Below are 20,790 nucleotides of genomic sequence, written 5' to 3'. Positions count from 1 at the left end.
ATTGAATATCAGTTAACAAAGTTGCGGGTCAACACCTCTGATAAGGAAAATGAAGTTTTAGAAGAAAGTGGTGTACATGTAGTTATTCACCATAAAAAGTGGGTAAATTTCACCAACTATACGGAGAATGATGTAGGTGATGTTTTGGCACTTAAGTCGGAGTTACCTGCTTTGCACGGTAATCTTCTATTCTGCCCTTGTGGTCAATGATCACACCAACACAGTCCATGCGTTTGAGCATCTCCATCAACTCACTCAGTTCGTCGTAATCACCGATTGCCAGCTTTCGTGCCCTGTATTAAAAAAAACGATGATATTCCGGTTGTATCCAAATTGATTTTCAGGTTTTTGCATTATGAATGTTATGTGGTTCCAACCCAAGGGTCGAAAAAAACTGTTTTAGATTTGCATCACCATCATGATAGTTATTTATTGCTGCACCGACCGGATTATGGCGAGGTCGTCAGTGCTTTTACATAACGAAAGTCGGGTGAACACACTGTCTGGTGGTACACATACCTTTCAAGACTGTTCCACACATCGCAAAAATTACTGCACTTCCCCAGTTCATTGAGGGTGAGCGTTTCCGCAGTCCCAAGAAAGTGCTTCAGTTTTCTCACCTCCTCATCTGTCAGCTTTCCATCCAACTTACTTAACAGATGTGCATGCCACTTTTTGTCCGTTTTTTCTGCCCCTGAAACATTTGAAATTGCATTTGATATTGTCTATATTGGCATGATTGGAACCACAGAAAGCCTGGGGAATAACAATGGCAGACACGTTCAGGACTGCAGAGGCCTGCGTCAACTGGTGCTTCTACAGAGGAAATCAGGAGCAGGGGGAACTGCAGATCAAACGGAGAAAGTGCCTCGACCACACACTAAAAGCCAAGGAACAACACCAAAAAGCACGCACTTGCTCGGGTGGATGAATTTTGTGCACGTTATGGCGGAAGTATTCTCCACGTGGACTATAGAATAACAGGGTTTAACAGAAAGCCAGACTTATTATTCGATTGGTGGTTCATAAAGGTAGCTCCAAAAAAATACCATGCTCAGTAGCACGTGACACCACTCGGCCCAAGACTAAGTTGAATTAGGTGGTACGTTGATTGCGTTATGCTGATAACAGTGCATTTGCAGATGCATATTGAAGAAGATATGCTGGAATTGTGTGTATGTAGCTATGCACTAATGACAGATAAAATTATGGAAAACTTTGAAACCGTGAACGTGATCGATAGCGAACAGCGCCTACTGATATGCTACACACATAGTGAACTTTCAAGACTACAAAAAGTTCAGAATGCAGCTGCTAGGCTTCTAAGTAAGACCAAAAAGAGGGAACACATCACCCCTGTACTTAAGGAGCTGCACTGGCTGCCAGTGAGATCACGTATCCAGTATAAAGTGCTACTGGCAGTACTGCTGACGCATCCAGAAGTATTAAGGTAGCAGGAAGGGTTGGGTGTTTGTGGTTTCTGAGTCTGAGGGGGTTGGTGTCTGTTGACTGTGCTTTAAGAGAGACTAGGCATGGCGCCAGTCTCTCTTAAAGCACAGTCAACAGGCATTTGGTCTCAGTATTTGGGTTTTGATTGCCATGACTGTACCCCTGTAAAAGTCAGAGGAGGAGAAGTTTGGAATGATGAAAGCATTAAAGAAGAAGAAATGTTATTATTGAGGAAAGCAAAATTTATTATGAGACTAGAAGGCAGTGTCCTGACTTGATTATTTTGAAAATGGCGGTCTGAACACATTAAAAGGTGGAACATGGCATTTTATCGACTTTGAAGTGTTCCGCAGTTAAAGGGAGACTATAGGCAGCAGCTAGGTAGGCAAGATAAAGTCATACAAATTTGCCAATAGGGGTCAGTCATATCTCTAGGCATGGCGCCAGTCTCTCTTAAAGCACAGTCAACAGGCATTTGGTCTTAGTATTTGGGTAAGTACAGAATCAAGGCAGCTCAGAGAGCAATGATTGAACGATGCTGTGGACAAGTCCAAGGATACTGCATCAGTCACGACCAACTTCTCATCAGAAAGCGTCACCACAAGCATATTCAATGTTTAGTTCCAACCTGTACCAGTCCAATGCACGCCTGTCATGGTCAGCAGTGGTCAGCTTAGCGCGATATGGAACATTCTTCCGAAAATCAAGCGAGGGAAGTCTGCTCATTAGCCTATCTCGCGCACTGCTCCTTCTTGTCAAACATCGTAGTGAAATCGTGGTACAGTGGGGCGTCCTCGAGGATTGCAGCTGGTCGGACAGACGTGAGGTGGAATGTGGGCGGCTGCACTTCTTCGTTGATGTGCGATGGCAGATAGCACAGTTGTTGCGTTGCATGACAGCTGAAAGTGAATGTGATATCATAGAACTGAGGCGTTTGCAATGAGACTATAGGTGAAGTAGAAGCAAGGAGTGAAATGGGCCATCTTCCAGTGACTAATATACAGAGTAAGGGCACTGGCTGTTGTTAGATTCAGCATTGAATGTATTCCTCGTACAAGCGTGAATAGTGTGGACATACAGTGAGAGGTGAGAGACCCCTTCTTGTAACTTTATCTTGGATATTATATTAGTATTGAACTTCTAGCCATGGAATATGAAGAAATTGAAGTTGTAGGCATGGAATATGAAAAGTTATTCAACGGTGAAAGACATTATTCCATGAGGCTTTGCCGTGATCGCAAAGGACGCGACGTGATTGGTTCACATGCTAATGAGGTATGATAATGATAATTACCTCTATAATGCTACTTGGATAGCGACTGTGTCGTTGACTGGAACAGTGGTCAATGTCAATGTGTGCCTGTAATGTCAATGAAGTATGATGAGGTGATGACGATAGTGCAATTATTAAATATTGGCAAGAGATCATACTGCAACATAAGTCTTGTTTTTGACAGATGACTGTGCGACATTCCCATTGGGTCTTGTTAGAGTCAGCGCTGCATGTATTCCTTGTACAAGCTTGAATAGTTGTGACGGACTTTGAGGGGTGAGAGACCCCTATCGGCTACTTCGTCTAACTTTATCTTGCCTACCTAGCTGCTAGCAATAGTGCCCCTTTATCAAGACTGAAACCCACTGTGCGGGGCTAAGAAATTACCTTTATAATCCTAGTTGGATAACCACTGTGTAGATGATTTGAAGAGTGCTCTGTGGATGTGTGCCTGTAATGTCAATGAAAGTATGATGAGGTGATGACGATAGTGGAATGACGAAATATTGGAAAGAGATCTATTCCTAGAAGAACATATGTCCTGTTTTGACTAGGTGGCGCATTTTAGAATCAGCAGTGAGCACTGTGTGTAACATGGTGGAGGCAGCGGAGATAATAACTGTGTCGAAAGTATTGTTATATGGCCTTCCCTAGGCCCATGGGGTTAAATTTACAATCCACGATTGAAAAGACGTAGTTTGATCGCATTCAACTATAAATCCATTGAACAGTTGTGTTCCTTTAGTCAACCGATGACCTTTTGTTGGGCCATGATCGGGGATTGTAAACTGTAAATGTATTATGGACTGGGAGACGGGGGGAAACACAAGTGAAACTGAAATAGACCAAAACAAGTGATTTTGGGGCTTTGGTTTAGACGCATGCCCCATGCGCCATGCGGGATTATACGGTTCATGTGAACTTGTTGACATTTACATGATCTGGTGCTGTTATTGGTCATGGACATGGTACATGGTAGGCCTAATCATCATGCCTATATGTTTCAGGAAAAGCTCGGAGTAAAATGAACTGCCGATGAATAATGATGTTGTTCATGTTTGTTTACCATGTTTACTAGTACATAGCCATAGGGTATGCACTGGCCAGTGCACTTTCTGCACGTCGTCATGGTCATGTACGTGATACCTTGCATATTTTGTTTTTTGAATGCGCATGCTTTTTGGGCAAAATCACTTGTACCAACACTAATGAATAATGTCTTCTTATCCCTATGACTCCATACACAGTGAGGGCATTGTCCCATTCCCATCAAATGGTAACTTATTGCACCGTATTAGGGTGGAAGTTGGGGAGCAGATACCTACCGTTGCACGCCTGTCATAATCAGTAGTGATGAGCTTAGCGCGATATGGAACATTCTTCAGAAACTCAAGCGAGGGAAGTCTGCTCATTAGCATATCTCGCGCACTGCTCCTTCTTGTCAAACATCGTAGTGAAATCGTAATGGAAAACGTCTGGCTTTGCGCCAGACGTTGAGACTAATAAGTGAAGAACTAATAGGTAAAGAACTTCTACTTGCGCGAGACTGCTCTGATAAAATTATCATTGCCGAGACTACGGTGACGTACACATATATTTTTTACAATCAAAAATGCCCTCAAAAGACGACATGGAATGATTATTTTATTGATATTTCCTACTATATACCTTCCAATTATCACTTTATACAAATAGATCGGCGTTAGGTCGCATGCTTTTCTTTCCTGGTGACACTATAAAGCAAAATAGTTGCAACCCCGTAAATGCGCTATAAGTCCAATAATAAGTGACGGTGACCCGTTATAAATGTTTCGCCAGCTTCGCTTTTTTGCCGCTACGCGGCGCGTTGGGCCCTTGCGTCAAGTCTTACATAATGACCAAAGCCCGGAGTACCTCAAGGAGTTCCTCAGTCTTCGTGCCCCGGACCGCAGGCTTCGGTCTTCCGAGGACCAATGGCTCCTTTCCATACCACGGACAAGGGACGTCTTCGGAGACCGTTGCCTGGGGAACTTGGCACCCAGGCTGTGGAACGCACTTCCGGCCTGGATACGTGATCCCATTGGCACCAGCGCCTTCAAAAAACATCTTAAAACTCACCTTTTTATTGAACACTTCGACACCAGCACCTAAATGTTTTAATCTCTATGAATGTTTTAATCTCTATGTACAATTTTCTCTTTTACTATGTGTGGTTTTTTAAATTATACAGTGCTTTGCAAATGATTTTCGTTCAAAAGCACGTTTAATATAATAAATTATTATTATTATTATTATTATTAGTCAATATTAAAATAGAATCTTAAAGCAGTCTGAAGTAAATTAGAGCGTTTACGTCATTAGTCATGTTAGTCAAGGGACCAATGAGGAACATTTGAACGTTGACCTCTGTGACTTTGAAAATTGGGTGGAACGAAAAACTCGTGCAACATATAATGTATGCTTAACAGACACACATACCATACTAATTTCATGAAATTCCGCTGAGTTGTTTAGGAGGAAGTGCAATGTTTCCATTTTCAGCAAACGCACTCTGATGGTGAAAGCGTGAATCGGATAGACGTGATTTTCAATAGTGAACAGCGCCAACCGATATGCTGCACATATATGAAAAGAAAACCTCGAAGCACTCTCAAGTTAGAGCGTTTACGTCGTCGTTAGGCAAAAGACCAATGATGAACATTTTAACTCTGACCTCCGTGACCTTGAAAATAACTCGTGTGATATGTGATGTATCCTCGTATCCTCAGCAGATGCAACCTCTAATGCACACTTAATAAAATGCCGTCCAGTTGCAAGGATAAAGTGCTATTTGTCCGTTTTCAACAAGCCCCCCCCCCCCCTCCCCGTGGAGAAAACGTGAATTGGATATGCGTGATTTTCAATAGCAAATAGCGGCTACTGGTACATGGTGTGCCGCACACTCACCGCATATGAAAAGAAAATCTCGAAGTAGTCTCAAGTTAGATCGTTTCCGTCACCCCGATGGACGGACCGACAGACCCACGCCGAAGAAGCGACAGACCCACGCCACAGAGGACGACAATACCCTTAGGCCATGCCGCTGGCCGAGGGGTAAAAAACTTACACTTTGTTTATTATCGTTCTATTTTCAGTAAATGTTACAGTTTCCATGAATTTCTCAGTCAGGGTGGATACCACTACAACGTTCCACTGTGAAAAGCATGCACGGTACAAGAACTCGAAGACGAGATCACAATAACAAAATGAGCACTCACCTATATTTTTAGCTGCCATAGTTTTTTTAAGACATTGGGTCTTCCACTGCAAATATCTGTCGAATGGATGATGATTCACCTGAAAGATGGATTAAAATCCGGATCACATTCGGGATCAAGAAAGACAAGAATGTCCTACATTCAGCTTCAGAGAGACATGACTTGTGGACGTCCCCTTCTCTGATTGGCGCTCGACAATGCCATCGAGAATAAATTAGGGGTTTCTCTTTTACGACCCTGTACACAATAAATCCCTGTATTTCAACCAATGAGGGGAACTGCCCTGGGGCTTCAAATACAGAAAATAAGAGTCCTAAAGCTCTTGCCGAACTGCTGTAGTACAGTTTGTGTTGGGGGAACTACATGTACTTAAATGGACTCCACGATGATTTCCCGATTGACACTCTTTACTTTCAATCTGCTTACACTTCTTCTGGGAGCCCTAGGCTCACGTCCCAGGATCTCCTGAATCTCTCTCTCTCTCTCTGGGGTTCTCTGAGGTTCTCTCTCGTGGGAAAGAAATCCCCCAGATTTATACATTTTCTTGTCTTGTTAACATGTTACTAAGGCGATGGTGACATTACTCCCTGATACGAGTGACGTAGCGGGCGTAGTTAACCTCGCCTTCCTTATATAACTCAAATCTCAAAAGTACACATTATGTTTACCTTTTTCCCGTTTCCGTTTACCTTTCCCTGGTTTGGTTACTTTTAATTTTCAACCTGAACGAAATAAACTATATTATTCAATTTGTGTTTGAACAAAATCACTGTGTGAGACTGAAAACTGGACACCTAGATGTCACTAGTTAACCCTCAAAAGGAGGAGATAAGATATTGTTTGTTGCCAACCTTCTCACACTACAGCCAAATAGGCCTCGGGGTCTCACTACCTCGTCTCGTGGACTTGACGGAACGGAATATAATAGAAAATTGTGCTAAAATCAAGCCCAAAAAGGTTTGCCTGTTAAAGGGAGGAATTGCACGGAATAGTGGCAGGTTTTGTGTGGAGAGGGCGCCAACGATGCATCCGTAAGCTGGCTCAAAGTGTGGGTAGATACACATCTTGTTCACATGATAAATGCATGCAAGAGTTGTATTTTATCATTAGTGTCGTCGGTCTGGCATTAGAGAGTTTGAGATCGGCAACTTATAGCAAAACTTATACGTATACTTATTAGTTTCTTCCAAATACGTCATCGAATATGGGTCTGATTTTTTCCCATCATAAGTTTTCCATTAGTCGAATCTTCCAGCCTGGATAAAAAAGCTCTGGCTAACTCACGACTGAGATAACACAGCTTCAATAATTAGGGAAACTATATTAGCTCAGATCTAATTACAACCGCCAACAGATAACCACAGACAGAGAAAAAAAGGCGGTTTTGTGGGTCCTTTTCTGCGTTCAATCCGTCAAATTATTATACGCGGGCCTCAGCTGAATACAAAATCCATTACAAGACTTACCATGCTTCTATGCTGTCATCGTCATCAATCGACGCAGAGTCTATTACATAATCGTGTTTCTATACGCGGAGACCGAAAATTACTACGCAAGTTGATTTTAAGGGAAATGAAACAAACTGCCACCAAAACAAGCTTTTTCTTTTGTACATTCCATTCTGATTTAAAAATCATTCACATCAGAGTTTATGCGGAGTTTAAGTTTACACCTTGAGCGTGTTACCCTTTACGTCTAGAGTAGAGGTATGGTAGAAAACTGAGTTTGATCAACAGTGTGCCTTCAAAATCTAGCTCATAAGTAATAAGGGCTGGCCTATACATGGACCCGTATATTCGTCGATTAATCGAAATCGAAACAAAGGCGAAGACGGCACAGCCGGTAACGGTATAACCATCGGACAACTTGTGACCATCCAGATTGAGTTTGAATACATTGAATGGTATCGAACGACAATGCCTATGATAATTCATATTTCTTGCGTTATTGTTCGCCAAAATATAGCGTGTTTGTAAGGCGAGCTGTAATTGGTTCCAAGGCACTGGTGGAGTCGAACCCACATTCATGTTACACTGTTGTACGAATACGTCAAAACAGTTTGGGTTTTCTCCAGTCATTTTTCTATACGCTTCAACGTACCCCGATGCGTATAAGTATACGTATAAGTTTTGCTATAAGTTGCGGATCTCAAACTCTCTATTATGTCCCATTTGAAAACGTTTGGTGATGATAAGGCATGTGTGTTTTGGTCACAATCCATCATATTCCGTTCATTCCGTCAATTCGATATGAGCCCTGATTATACATCATATTGACTCTTAATGTATTGATGTTGCTTAAAGAAACTTATCATCCGCAAGACTTAACATGGTAACATACAGGGTTTGTCTTGCAAAACTCCTTGACTTTAAATTGTTAACGACCTGCACAACACCTCTGCACGAGCAAGGCAAGTTGATGCCATTGCCATAGACTTTCGGAAAATAATTTGACGGGGTGCCGGATGACAAGCTCCTTCTGAAAATAGCCAGGTATGTACACTGGATCCGAAGCTTCCTGACCTCACAAAAGTCCAAAAGGGTGGTAGTTTTGGAGGAAAAAGATCAGGGTGTTTCCAGCCAGTGACCTTGGGTGTTCCCCAGGGTTTAGTTATGTAACCGACCCTGTTTCTCATCTTCATCAACTACATCGCAGAAAACTGCTCCACTGTTAGCCTATTTCCGGACGACATCATCATCTATCGTCAAATGATAACTTCCTGGCCGATGCAGAGACGCCATGAGTGGTAAATGGAAATCCCTTGCATATCAGAATATCAGCCAAGAATATCCCTACTTGGGGGCGGTAAAATCTGCCAAATATATTGGGGTGCACATCAAGACAGATCTTAAGTTAAACACGCTTATTGCACGAACAAAGACTGTGCCGGTGGTTGTTAGAGTTGGAGCTTGGACCTTGAATGTCTTTTGTACGAAAGCCAAGAAGGCTCATTTCGGGATTCGAAATTCGAAATTCAAAACTCGATTTCGAGAATAAAAACTTGACTTCGAAATTCACAACTCGACTTCGAAATTCACAACTTAAAATTGACCAATGACAAGCCGTCTTACAACACAAGAAATAATTGGCTCGCCAATCATATCACTTCCCTATTACACACCGTTCAACGCCACTTTGGTAACTAACTCATCACTTTGTGAAGTATCTTGATGGGGTACCTCCTACATACATTTCAGTGCACCCCTAGGGCATACAAGTGATTCAACCTGATTTACATTAAAAGGAATCTATAAGCAGCAGCCAGATAGTCGAGATCAAGCTGCACTAAATCGCCAATAATGTTCTCTCCTATCTCACAGTATATCGAAACTGTTCTCGTTTGCACCAGGAATATATCGGTGAATGAAACACCACCCAGTCCCATAAATGTGCATATTAGTTGCATGAAGGCCCACTTTTATTCCCAGCTCCTTCTTTTAGTCACGAAAGAAAATACGTCAAGCAGCACCTGTATAGATCAGCACAGGCCGTACACATAACGTATATCACCAATAGCACACATCATGAGACTGTGATGGGACTGTGATCTACCGTTACAATGTACCTACATCACTGCAGCTGCCTGTGGGCATGTTCATAGCGTTCATAGTAACATACACAGATAAAAATATTACACACACGAAGCCATTGGTCATTGCTAATTTTTTTTAGGTTTTGAATTTCGAGGTCGAGTTTTGAACTTCGAAGACAAGTTTGAATCTCGAAGTCTAGTTTTAAATTTCGAATTTCGAATCTCGTCTCTGGGCTTTCGTACTTTTGTCCTTTGTGCTCAAGTCATGAAGCCAATTGTAGTAGATTCATTCCCTTCCCACTGATATAATCTTAATGAAAATTTATTGCAACGCAATTTTGTCTTACATGGCCGGTAAATCAGAGAGCCCTATGACATGGCACAATGACCTGGTTAGGAATTGACCACAGATGAATTGTGATGCCACGTGCGACGTCATGCTCATGCACCATGCCATAGGCCCTAGTAGGCAGATTTTCTCCGCAAGAACATGCTGTCAGTCAAATTTGGCCCATTAGCGCAATGGAATTGTCAGACAAAAAATGATCAGGACGACCTGAAGGGAAGACCAAAGAAGCACTGCAGTGCCAGACGACTAGCTTGTGTGCAAAGCAACTGCTCGAGGGGGCTGCTGGTCTAGACCATTCAGTACGGGCAAACTATAGCTAAATCGTTTATATCTACAGTGCTCATTGTTTTGCCGTGTCTGATCACTGGTGATTTGGTGGACACAAAATATCCGAAAAGAGGCGTGGCGGGAATGAAGCAATTTCCACGTCCAGGGGTCAATGCGCTTCCCACTTGAAGTGGTCCTCTTATGAACCCCTGGACACATCTAAAAATAAAAGCTCTGTGATTAGTTAATGTCAATTCACATAAATATGGATGACGTCACTCGCTGTCACATGTCATTTTCTCATCAGCATATGATGATGAACACAGGAAATTTTAATTTCTCTTCAGGTAATCATATGAATCTCTTGACCTTGGTTACAATTGCTGTGTTAATTTCCTCAGTGCGGAAAATCTATAGAATAAGGGAGGACGTGTGCTTCTTTGTCACACTCCTTCTGGAGATCATTCTGAGCCATCAGCGATAATCGGTCCGTTCCCTCCCCTCATACCTCTGAAGAAAAGCATGCCATAATTCTGTCTCTCGTGCGCCTCGATGTTGTGAGCCAATGAGAACGCTGCGTTCAAAATTGTGATTTTTTCATGAATGAGTCATTTATTTATTCTCGCCTCCAGTCTTGGCATAGTGCCAATATACACTTTCGCCACAGCATTTTTGAACGTAGAAGACTAGAAGCGAGGTTGCTTAGATCATGATCAAAGTGGGCTCTGGATATAGGCCTTCTGATTGGTTAATATCGGCGGTAGCATGCGATCCAGTGAGGAATAACAGAATCAACTTGTACAGGCAGATATGCGTATTGCGTCAAGGGTTGGTGTAATGGAATCCGGGTCGGTGGACTGGATCCTATGCTTGAGTGTCAAGATGTCTGGAGATTGGCCAGGCGTATGCCGTGACACTCGATACCAACGGAGAGCCTACGGGTTGCACTATCTTTGTAGCGAAGTCATGGATTATAAGGGCTGACAATAAGGGTTTTAAGATCAGCTGCAGGGGTTCAGTTCTCGGGCTGACACTGTTGCAGAGCTTCAATAATTACATCGAAGAAAAACTGGTTCTGTCTGGTTAGGCTGTTCGGTCGATATCATCATCCAGCGCCAAATTACATCGATTGCCAATAGCGAGAAGCCTTATAAACAATGGGCCATATGAATAAAAACTAGCATTTCCTTGGAAGCAAATCCTTCAAGTTGAAGCAGTATTTTCTAAAAGTAAAAGATTATGCTTGTTTTCGTATGAATAATGTGGACCATTCACTGCAAATGCTTTGCTAATAATCTTCAAGCAAATGCTTGAAGGTCAGTCCCGATGTCATATTTCTTATGAATGGTCTGTGCTGGTAATCTATTTCATTTTGTGGTTTGGGTAATGTTATAGCATCCTGAACTTCAGGCCTTTCACTTGGCACCTATCACCATGTTTTTTGAGTTATGTGTGTGGGAGAGGAGCACACGACTGACCCTGGTATTCGAGGATAGGGGGGTCAAGAGGTCTCCTGATGAAAAGATGTTGGCGAAAGTGCTAGTGTTCTGTCCTCGTTGACACACTCTCTTGCGTCATCATCGTCCGATTCATCTGTCATCTAACTGGGGAAGTCCTGCATCCGTTGAATAATTTGCCACGTTATACATCATAGACCTAGGTTAAGGAAGAGCTTCTACTGCTAAGGGAGAGGACCTTTGCAATTGTTTTGGAATGATTACTTTGATAGAAAAATTGTCCTCCACCTGATTTTTTGCAGATTATGAAGAAACACTTAAAATTTGGTCTTTCGTGCTCTCAAAGACCCATATCGAGTGTCTTCCGAATAAATTGTAAAATGCTATGACCTCCGCTACACGTGTCCTCATTAAATCGATGCAGTGAAGGATATTTATTTACATGACATGGCTCTCATAGCAAATACAATTTTCGAGACCAAAACGCATAGAGCTATTCGGAAGATGACAAACCTTTTACTTCAACTTTCTGGTCACCTAAGGAGCAACATTGAAAAATCGAAGAATTTCCTATCAAAGCCTATGCCACACTTTATTCATATGAAGACAAGCATTTGTCCCTTTTGAAGTAAACACTAGATGCTAACAAGCGTTTGCTTTGACTTGTAACAAGAACTTAAATTTCCGAGCATTTGCTACGGTTTTATTCATACGGGTACGTACTAGCAAATGCTTCAAAATCGGTAGAGAGAGCAAATGCTAGTTTTGATTCATATGGCCCAATATCCGAAGACTCTAAAAGGTGGAGCCGCGAATGTAGTGTTAAACTTTGCCTTTTGCACAATCATCCAAGAATTTGATATACAATTAAAGTCGATATGGCACAGACTTGGTACACTTCGGACGCAGTGGACCCCATTAGGATGACACATCACTGGACTGCCCCGACTTAGGGGCGGTAAAATCTGCCCACCAATATCTAAGAGTGCATATCAAGACAGATCTGAAGTGGAACTCGCTCATTGTACCAACAAAGAACAGTGACAATCCCGGTATCTGTTTGTTTTCAAGAAATAACAATAAAATAAGTTCAGCAACGGTACTGAACAAATAGGCTATGACCAGCCCTTAGTTATTATTAGGCTCACATAATTCAATTCAATTCAATTTAATCAAAACCCAATGATGGCTATTACAGTAAAGTATACATATCATACAATCATGTAATACTCTAAAACTTCGAATACAAGGAATGAGGCTCCGCCCCATTAATTACAATGGCGGAGGGATTCTAAAACCTCAATATCAATTCTAAAGAAACGTCTCTTTTATGATAAGAAATGGGCTTACTACAACTAGTGATGTTGATTTCGTTTCCTTGTCAATGTCTGTCAAGATCAAATCGTGATTATAACACATGCGACTCCATTGGCCCATGCCATTGATAAAAGAATAATACCTGACTTATTGGCCCATCCCTATTCAAACCATTGTAATGAGTGGAGGCGTAGCCTCATTCCCTGTATTTAGGTTAGGTTTTAGAGTATACAAAGTAGATTGTGATATTATGAAGTAATTGTAGACTAGTATACTACCCGTCCACATGCGTAACTTAAGTGGTATTATCATTGGCACAATAAGAAATGCTTTGCTTGGTTGTCCAGTTTTTCATTAACAATATCTATCATAAACAGTAAAGCGCATGTATACAAACGTGCGTGGCCTGATATCAATCGCTTTCTATGAATAATGCTTTGATAAAAATAAGTTAGAACGGGGAATTTGTCATGTTTGTAGCCCCGGTTTATTTGTAGCCTCTGCATTGTTTGATGCATGGGGATATCAATCATTAGCAGAGGCAGGGGCTACAATTAAACGGCTTACTGGAAAAAACGGTGTGGTTCCGCCTTGATTTCAGCGGAACGTACTGTTGATAAGTGGGGACCATTCACTATTCTTTTATCCAATATCCGGTGTGCGCGGTTTTTAACTGGGAGTTTTGAAAGGCCTGGTTGAAACCTAAGGCTGAAATAAGCTTCCATTGATAAATGTTAGCAGTTTCTAGTTCCCCTCGGGTAGTTGATTACTGTCGAACGGACAATTTCCGCGGCATAACATTTTTCCGCATGCCGAGCAATGGATATATTCGCGGCATAATATTTTCACGAATCAGAATATTTTTCAAATGAAATTCTGTGCTTTGACATAGAGCTCTTAGTGAACAGTTTTGATGGCTATAGTAGAATACTCAAATCCACTGTCAGCAGGTCTCATTGTGTCGGGTAGTTGGCCTGTCGAGGAGTCAGCCAGTGCTTTCAGCACCAACGACATTATGGCCGCTATCAAGGATCTGACGACTGGTGTTCATGCCGTAGAAAGGAAGCTTACGGAGAGGATTACTCAACTCGAGCAGGCAATCGAAGCTGCTATTTTACGAAAGGTCAGTGACATTGTTAGAGTAAAGGTTATGGAGGAGGTCGCGGATGCATGTATGTGCACTCGGGCCCAGATTGCGAAAATAAGTGCGATCGTTTCACTTCTTGGTAAAAGACAAGTGCCCGGTGATACAAATGCGTCTCATACTGCTTTGAACTTTGTGATTCGTAATCTGCCAAAGGGACATAGAGAGAACATTTCTAACAAGGTAACATCACTGGTCAGAGAAGGGCTCAAACTGAACAATGTGGTAATTAACAAATCCGAACGTAAACGCTCATTTAACAATCGTCCAGGTCTATTAATAGCCATGTGCCGTTCGTACGAGGATAAATATGTGATCATGCAGGAGAAGCAGAGGCTACGTGAAAGCCGTCAGTACAGGAACGTGCACATTTCCAAAGACAAGCCCTTGACGCAGAGAATTGCTGAAAACAATCTGAGAATGATTGCAAACAACCTGCCTGGCGTAGCTGACGCGGTCGAGGTTAATGGGCCTCGGATGGTTGCAAAGCAACAGGTTAGACCCAACACCAATGTCGGGAGGACTGATGCTCACTTCGACAACAATGACCAGAACCGCTCACGTGATTGTGCAGATCGCAATCGAGGCCGGGAGTATGATTGTTAGGACAACGGAATGTGTCGTGTGAACTCGCCCCTTTCATCTGATTCATCGGTTACAGATCACGTGATCAACGGTCACCCTCTGTTGTTGTTAAACTCTCGGAGCCTTAAATGTGTGAACAGGACAAAAAACAAACTGGCACAATTTCAACAGCTAGTGCTCTGTATCGATTTTGACTTCGTCTGTGTTTTAGAAACCTTGCTTAATGGAGATGTTGTTGACACTGAGGTTTTACCTCCGTCGTATACGATTCATCGCAGGGATAGAATCTCGGAAAATAACGAGCACGGAGGATCGAGGGGTACTTCTTGCATTGAGGTCAGACATCCCTTCATGCCGCAGAGTTGACCTCGAGATGAATGGTTCAGAGGTTCTAGTATGCGAGGGGAAACCGGAGTCGGAGGAAAAATTGGTCATGATTGTGTGTTACAACCCACCAGATGGAGCCGGTGATCAGCTAGTATTCTTGAACAATCTCAGGGATATTGTTACTAACAGTGAAAAGCTTTTTAATCACATGTGTATTCTTGGTGATTTCAACATTCCGCACATTAACTGGGAAACACTGACAAGTGTCTCTGGGAGCTTATTTACTCGGGCGTTTTACCTGCTCGTGCATGACTTTTCACTGTCACAGCTTGTTTTCAGTTCAACCCATAAACGCGGCAATATACTGGATTTAATTCTAACCAATCAGCCGGAACGCTTTAGTGACACTGAAACATGGCCAGGAATGTATGACTCTGATCACTTTCCTGTTGTATCGAATTTGCGTGCTAAAATGCCGCGTCGACGCAGTGTGTCTCATGTTGTCCATGACTACAAGCGTGCATATTACAATGGGTTGGCGATATTCTACAGCGATACTCTTGGGCCAAACTCCGAGTTCTACATGCGTAATTGTCATGCCAGTGCCGATGTTGACACTATTTGGTCAGAGTGGTTAAATTTGTATTATGATGGTGCAGACATGTTCATACCTAAGAAAACTGTTCATCATGGAAACTGTCGTCCTCGTTGGATTGACAATGAAGTGCGGCGACTTTCAGTTAAAGTAAGCGCTGCTTGCCGGAATGCTAAGGACAGGAACACGGACTCTAGTTGGCGGTAGTACAGGCGACTGCGCAATCGGCTCAGTGATATGACTCGTGATAAATTCAATGCATATATCCCAACAGCTTGGGGGCGGATGTACGCACAAACCCAAAACGCTTCCGGAACTTTTATCATTTAAAAACTAAGTCTAACGCGGTGCCTGAAACTGTCAAGTTACGCAATGAAACCTACGACAATCCGCAGTGTAAAGCATTTTAAGGAGTATTTTACTCTACCTTCTCCAACCAGCGTCACCCTGTAATGCCTGACATACCTATTTATGCTAATCATGATCTTGAATCAGTGACTTCTTCGTCAGCTAATGTGAGGTCGGTTTTACTCAAACTTAACAAGATAAAAGCCAGCGGACCAGACAAAGTTTCTTCATTCCTACTTAAAGCGTGTGCGCCTGCTTTATGTCATTCTCTTGCATTATTATTCAACTAGCATTATACCCGTGGCGCAGGCAGGTTCAAATGGGCTATATCTTGACACTATGAACAGCAACTCTCGTTTTTCTGTCGGAAAACGCTCGGAACCTGCATCGGTCTCAAAATCACTCGAAAATCACTCGAAATGCTTCACGGTCATTAAACCGTCTCTCGGAAATCTTACGGAATTCTACCCGGCCTTGGCGAGCCATGCTTGGCAAGAACTCGGAAAGTTTCTAAGAAAATCGAAACAGTTAATTCTATTGTGATTGCTGGTCTAATCCCTGTCGAATATTACCGAAAACGATCGTAAATGACCGAAAGTTTTAACGCTTTTGCCTGAGAAGCATTTTCGATTTTTTTCGACAGAGTTCGAGAGGTATTCAGAACGAGCAATTATTTCAGTTCTGCAATACGTTATAGGTGTCGCAAACCCACATTCTTATCACATCTATTTAAACCGCAGGAGGTAGGGGTCTAAAAGTATCGAAAAGACTCGAATGTTATCGCAATTAGGTGCGGTGGAATACAAAAGGACTCGAAAAGTATAGTTTTCTATCGTTTTTCTCACACTCAGGTAGTTTCGAAAACGGCATGTCCCGAGTAAATGTCCGCTTGTTATCCTCGTAACATTGGTTGTCACAACACCCTTCAACGTTGACAAAACGTGCAGCAAATGTACGCCCACATAACCAACGCTTTTAATTTTAATTTATTTTCAAAACGGTATGAAGTAGGTTCTTGCTTATTAGACAAAAGCCGTGATCATCCATTGAAAAATCATAAGAAGAAGAAGATTGTGTCAATATATATTCTTTCAGGCAATATGTGTGTGTTTGATGTATAAGCAATGAATTATTTTAGATTAAACTAAAAGTAATAATGCATAAAGGTCTTCGAATTCGAACTCGAAGCCGGTCACATCCGTTCTAACAGTTCTCACTGATAAATGTGAAATTCCCAACATGGCAGTTAACAGCAACTTGTACAAAGTCAAATGGAATTGAGCAGCTCAGGCATGTCAACCAGATTATTGTAAACGCGAACTGCATTGCGCAGACTTTAAACACCTCAACACGCACATTTATTTTTATGACATCACACTTCATTCGGACATGTCGGACCCTTTTTTGCGCGTTTAATAGCTCGCTGATATTTTGAAGATCGTGCGTCTTGATAGAAAATAGTCCGTCATCCTACCCTGAGAGGGTTACCTTTGAAGTAACATGCACCATCTGCACCAGGGATTTCTATTGATGATTAAAAAAGACAATTCGTTTTCGGGCATATTCGCGGCGCTCTGCAAAATAATAATATTCCAACGAGTGGAAACAATATTCATCCCACTGTTGCTTACAAGCTAACAATCTTCATCTGCCATTGGCATGACTGGCAGTAACTTTTGCGATATGCCTCGCGAGCCCTGCCATTCCTGCTAATAATATGGACATTTTGTGCGCATAATTGTGGAAAAAAACGTTGATCACGCTATAGATGATTTGTCCGGCTGCTGGGCGGCCGTTTTTAAATTTGTGTCACAGTGTTGAGGTGATGCGCAACGAGCCACGTGCCGTCGCTGATTACCATGCTTACTAGAGATTACTCGTAAGTGCTACCACACGAGCGTCTCGTTGTGCAATCCTTTCTTTAAAATACAAGCAGAATTAACTTTGTTGATACTGATTTGTTAAGACCAACACGATGGCCAACCGGAGGCTAATCCCTTGCTCGACAACCAAGAATGGAACAAAATTGATCTGACAATCGTCATTTATAACCACAAAGCAAAAGGTATTTTGTTGACAAAGCATGGTTTGCCCCAAGACCTGTTTACACATGAGCAAATAGAAATGTGGTGGTCAGTTTGTGTGGACAGTGATCTTGCTTTTATCGCAAAATTTTGAATTGATCACAGATTTGGAAATATTTCAGCATCATCTCCACCTTTTAATAAAGTTGGTCTGCTGGGAAATTGCGACGGCTTTTTAACTGCTTAGTTTACGAGTAAGTGAAACTTGAGAGAAGATGACGCAAAATAAGTTGTTTTAAAATTGCAAATAAAAGTCCTATGTCTGGTATGATAATATAGCGAATTTGATAAAAGAATTGAAACCACCACAAGCAGTGCCTTCACAGTAACTTCACAGTGAAGGTTCTCGCCATCGCGCAGCGCGTTTTTAATGCATCGAGCCGCGCAAAAATGATTGCTGCACGCAGGTTCTTTTTCGGGATTGACATAACTGGCTGCTACATCAGAGTGGAAATTGACTAGGCAGCCTACAGCTCGGTAATAATGCCCTTTAAAATGTCATTCGTCCTTTAAGGCCAATTGGTTGGCGCATTGCTGATGAACATTTTGGGACACAGCATTTGGCACCGTGTTTGAGGGAAGTGGCCTCAATCTGTTTTTTATAAGGCATTTCCAGCATGTATTTGGGCTTCAGAGAGATAATTACCAATGTATTAGCTGTTCATATGGGTAGTTGATAAAACTTGGAATCAGTGAAACCATGTAACCGGTGCTAAACCATGGAATCAGTCCTAAAAATGCATAAAAACATGAAATAATGCCATTGGAACCTAAGGTGGTTACGAATCAATATTTGGAGCTTATTTTTACATGATCAGACCGGAATTTGACGGTATTTTAAAAATCCGTCGCATTTCCGATTCAACAATCTATATTTTAGAACAACCCAGTCATACCTCGCCTCCAGTGTACATTACTGATCTCCCAAATATAGGCATGCACGTCACGACATGCCCACCACACACCCATAATATGGACCAATCAGCGCTCCGCTTACTACGCCACCACACGGGGCCTATTTTAACTTCGGAGCGGTGTGATCATACAGGGTGATACAGAGAAGATTGACTACATCATGCAGTACCGGTTGGCACTTATCCGTACATCATCTTAAACATGACAAGAAACGTATAAAAAGATTTATTACCGAATGTTTTAGCCGGGTTTGGAGATGAAAAATGAGAACGAATTCCTTCACAGTGAGCGATTTCGTACATTTTCATGTACACATCGAGGGATGTAGAGATATTTTCGTGATGTTACCAGTTCTAAGCGGACAATTTTTTTTAGTGATTCTCGTGTACATGTTTGTCCTATCTACCAAGCTTAATCAGAGCATTATATCTACTAGAATATACCCGTGGCGCGGGCTGTTCGAGGTATAAAAATCGGATTGTGTGGGTGCTGGTATGTTGTGGGTTTGGTGTAAATGGGGTGCTGGTTTGTGAGTAAAATCTCCGGGCGTTATCTATATTTACGTCAATGGCGACAGTGGTATATTGATATTGATAGATGATATGTTACTCAGAGTCATAAAATTTCCACTGTTTTTCTGTGTAAAATGTCTCCAGTGTTGTTGTTGTTGCTAACAGTAAACTATGATGCGGCCTTACTGGAATCCCCTACTTACTTATACTTCTAACAACAACAACACACAACTGCTGCAACTACCAACTGGAAGACATTTTTTCCTGCACCTTAGAGGCAAAGTCGATTAATATTCATACTAATTTATATTCATGACGTCATTCTCAATTTTCATTGGTTCTTCCAAATAAGGCTCGACGAATGAGCATCGATGATAAGTCTTCCGGCAACAAAAACACGTGCTTAGCGCAATGACAGTTCAGAAACATTTAGTACAGGGTAAACCATAATGAATGTAACAAAATGAATGTTTTGGATTGTATATTATGGTCCGTATATCATGGTCCATTGGTCCAGGGCCATTATGAGGGGGGGGGGCACACCCCTCTTTCCCCAAATCTGCATGGAAAACATGAGGTCTCAGGGAGGAGGGGGGGGGGGGCAGTTCTCAGCCCACACTATTATTACAGGGCTTTGTACAGCCCTTCGAGTATAATACGCGGGGGGGGGGGGGGTGGTGATGCGAGTGGCGATGAGATGATCAATTCTGTTCTGGATGGACAAATAATTGCAAAACTTGCCCTTTCAATTAGTTGAACAGGGCGTCATCATAGGCTTAGGCTACATGTTGCCAGTATGCATAATGTGGAAGAGAAGTGATATAAAAAAAGTATGTAGCCTAGGCCTGCCCTAGGCCTAGCCTAGCTAGTATATAGCCTAAACATGAGATTTTCTTCGCTAGGCCTACATGAAGCCTACCTATCTGGCTGTAACATGCACATCATCATGACAATTGTCATAGCCAGCCTCCCTACACTGCATGTAAGTAGTCATCATACATACAGATGTCACACAGGACCACAGGCATGTACATCATGTACACGGTCTATACTACATACCTTTCTGACTTGTATGTTGGCCGAAATGATGGTCTAGTGCTTCGTGCCACACACTGAAATTGCATGCATTGGCAATTTCATACGACCGTATGACATCCTTCATTCGATCTTTATCTTTAGAATACTCATGAACTTGAATAAGACCATGATGATCCCAATAGGCCCGCCACTGAGGCTGAATGACAGGCTCTTCCGCCATTTTGAACTCCCGCGAAAAATGTGACAGATAAACAGTGCCACGTGTGTATCTATTTTTATAACTATGTCACGTGACTATGCCTCTAAGGTGCAGGAAAAAATGCCTACCCATTTTTATAACTATGTCACGTGACTATGCCTCC

At 42.1% G+C, this 20,790-nt stretch overlaps 1 protein-coding gene and 1 long non-coding RNA gene across 2 annotated transcripts in view; both read right to left on the bottom strand.

Moving 5' to 3' along the window:
• Window positions 1-20,790, bottom strand: part of LOC135500177 (ankyrin repeat domain-containing protein 29-like) — a 651,767-nt gene that overhangs the window by 583,144 nt on the left and 47,833 nt on the right. Inside the window, exons 2-4 of the mRNA XM_064791424.1 lie at window positions 5,959-6,037; window positions 520-694; window positions 167-293 (exon numbers count right to left, since the gene is read on the bottom strand). Coding sequence (XP_064647494.1) covers window positions 167-293; window positions 520-694; window positions 5,959-5,977 — 321 coding nt within the window. The 5' untranslated portion in view covers window positions 5,978-6,037. The remainder of the gene's footprint in view (window positions 1-166; window positions 294-519; window positions 695-5,958; window positions 6,038-20,790) is intronic.
• LOC135500889 (uncharacterized) lies at window positions 2,203-3,571 on the bottom strand. The gene is made up of 3 exons (XR_010449532.1): window positions 3,110-3,571; window positions 2,744-2,809; window positions 2,203-2,348 (listed from the first exon to the last, which is right to left on the bottom strand). It is a non-coding gene; the product is annotated as an uncharacterized LOC135500889 (long non-coding RNA).

The sequence above is a fragment of the Lineus longissimus genome, chromosome 16 (genome assembly GCF_910592395.1).
Source record: "Lineus longissimus chromosome 16, tnLinLong1.2, whole genome shotgun sequence".
Classification (NCBI taxonomy): Eukaryota; Metazoa; Nemertea; class Pilidiophora; order Heteronemertea; family Lineidae; genus Lineus; species Lineus longissimus.
The sequence above is the reverse complement of the archived record's forward strand: the minus strand, read 5'-3'. Positions and strand labels throughout refer to the sequence as shown.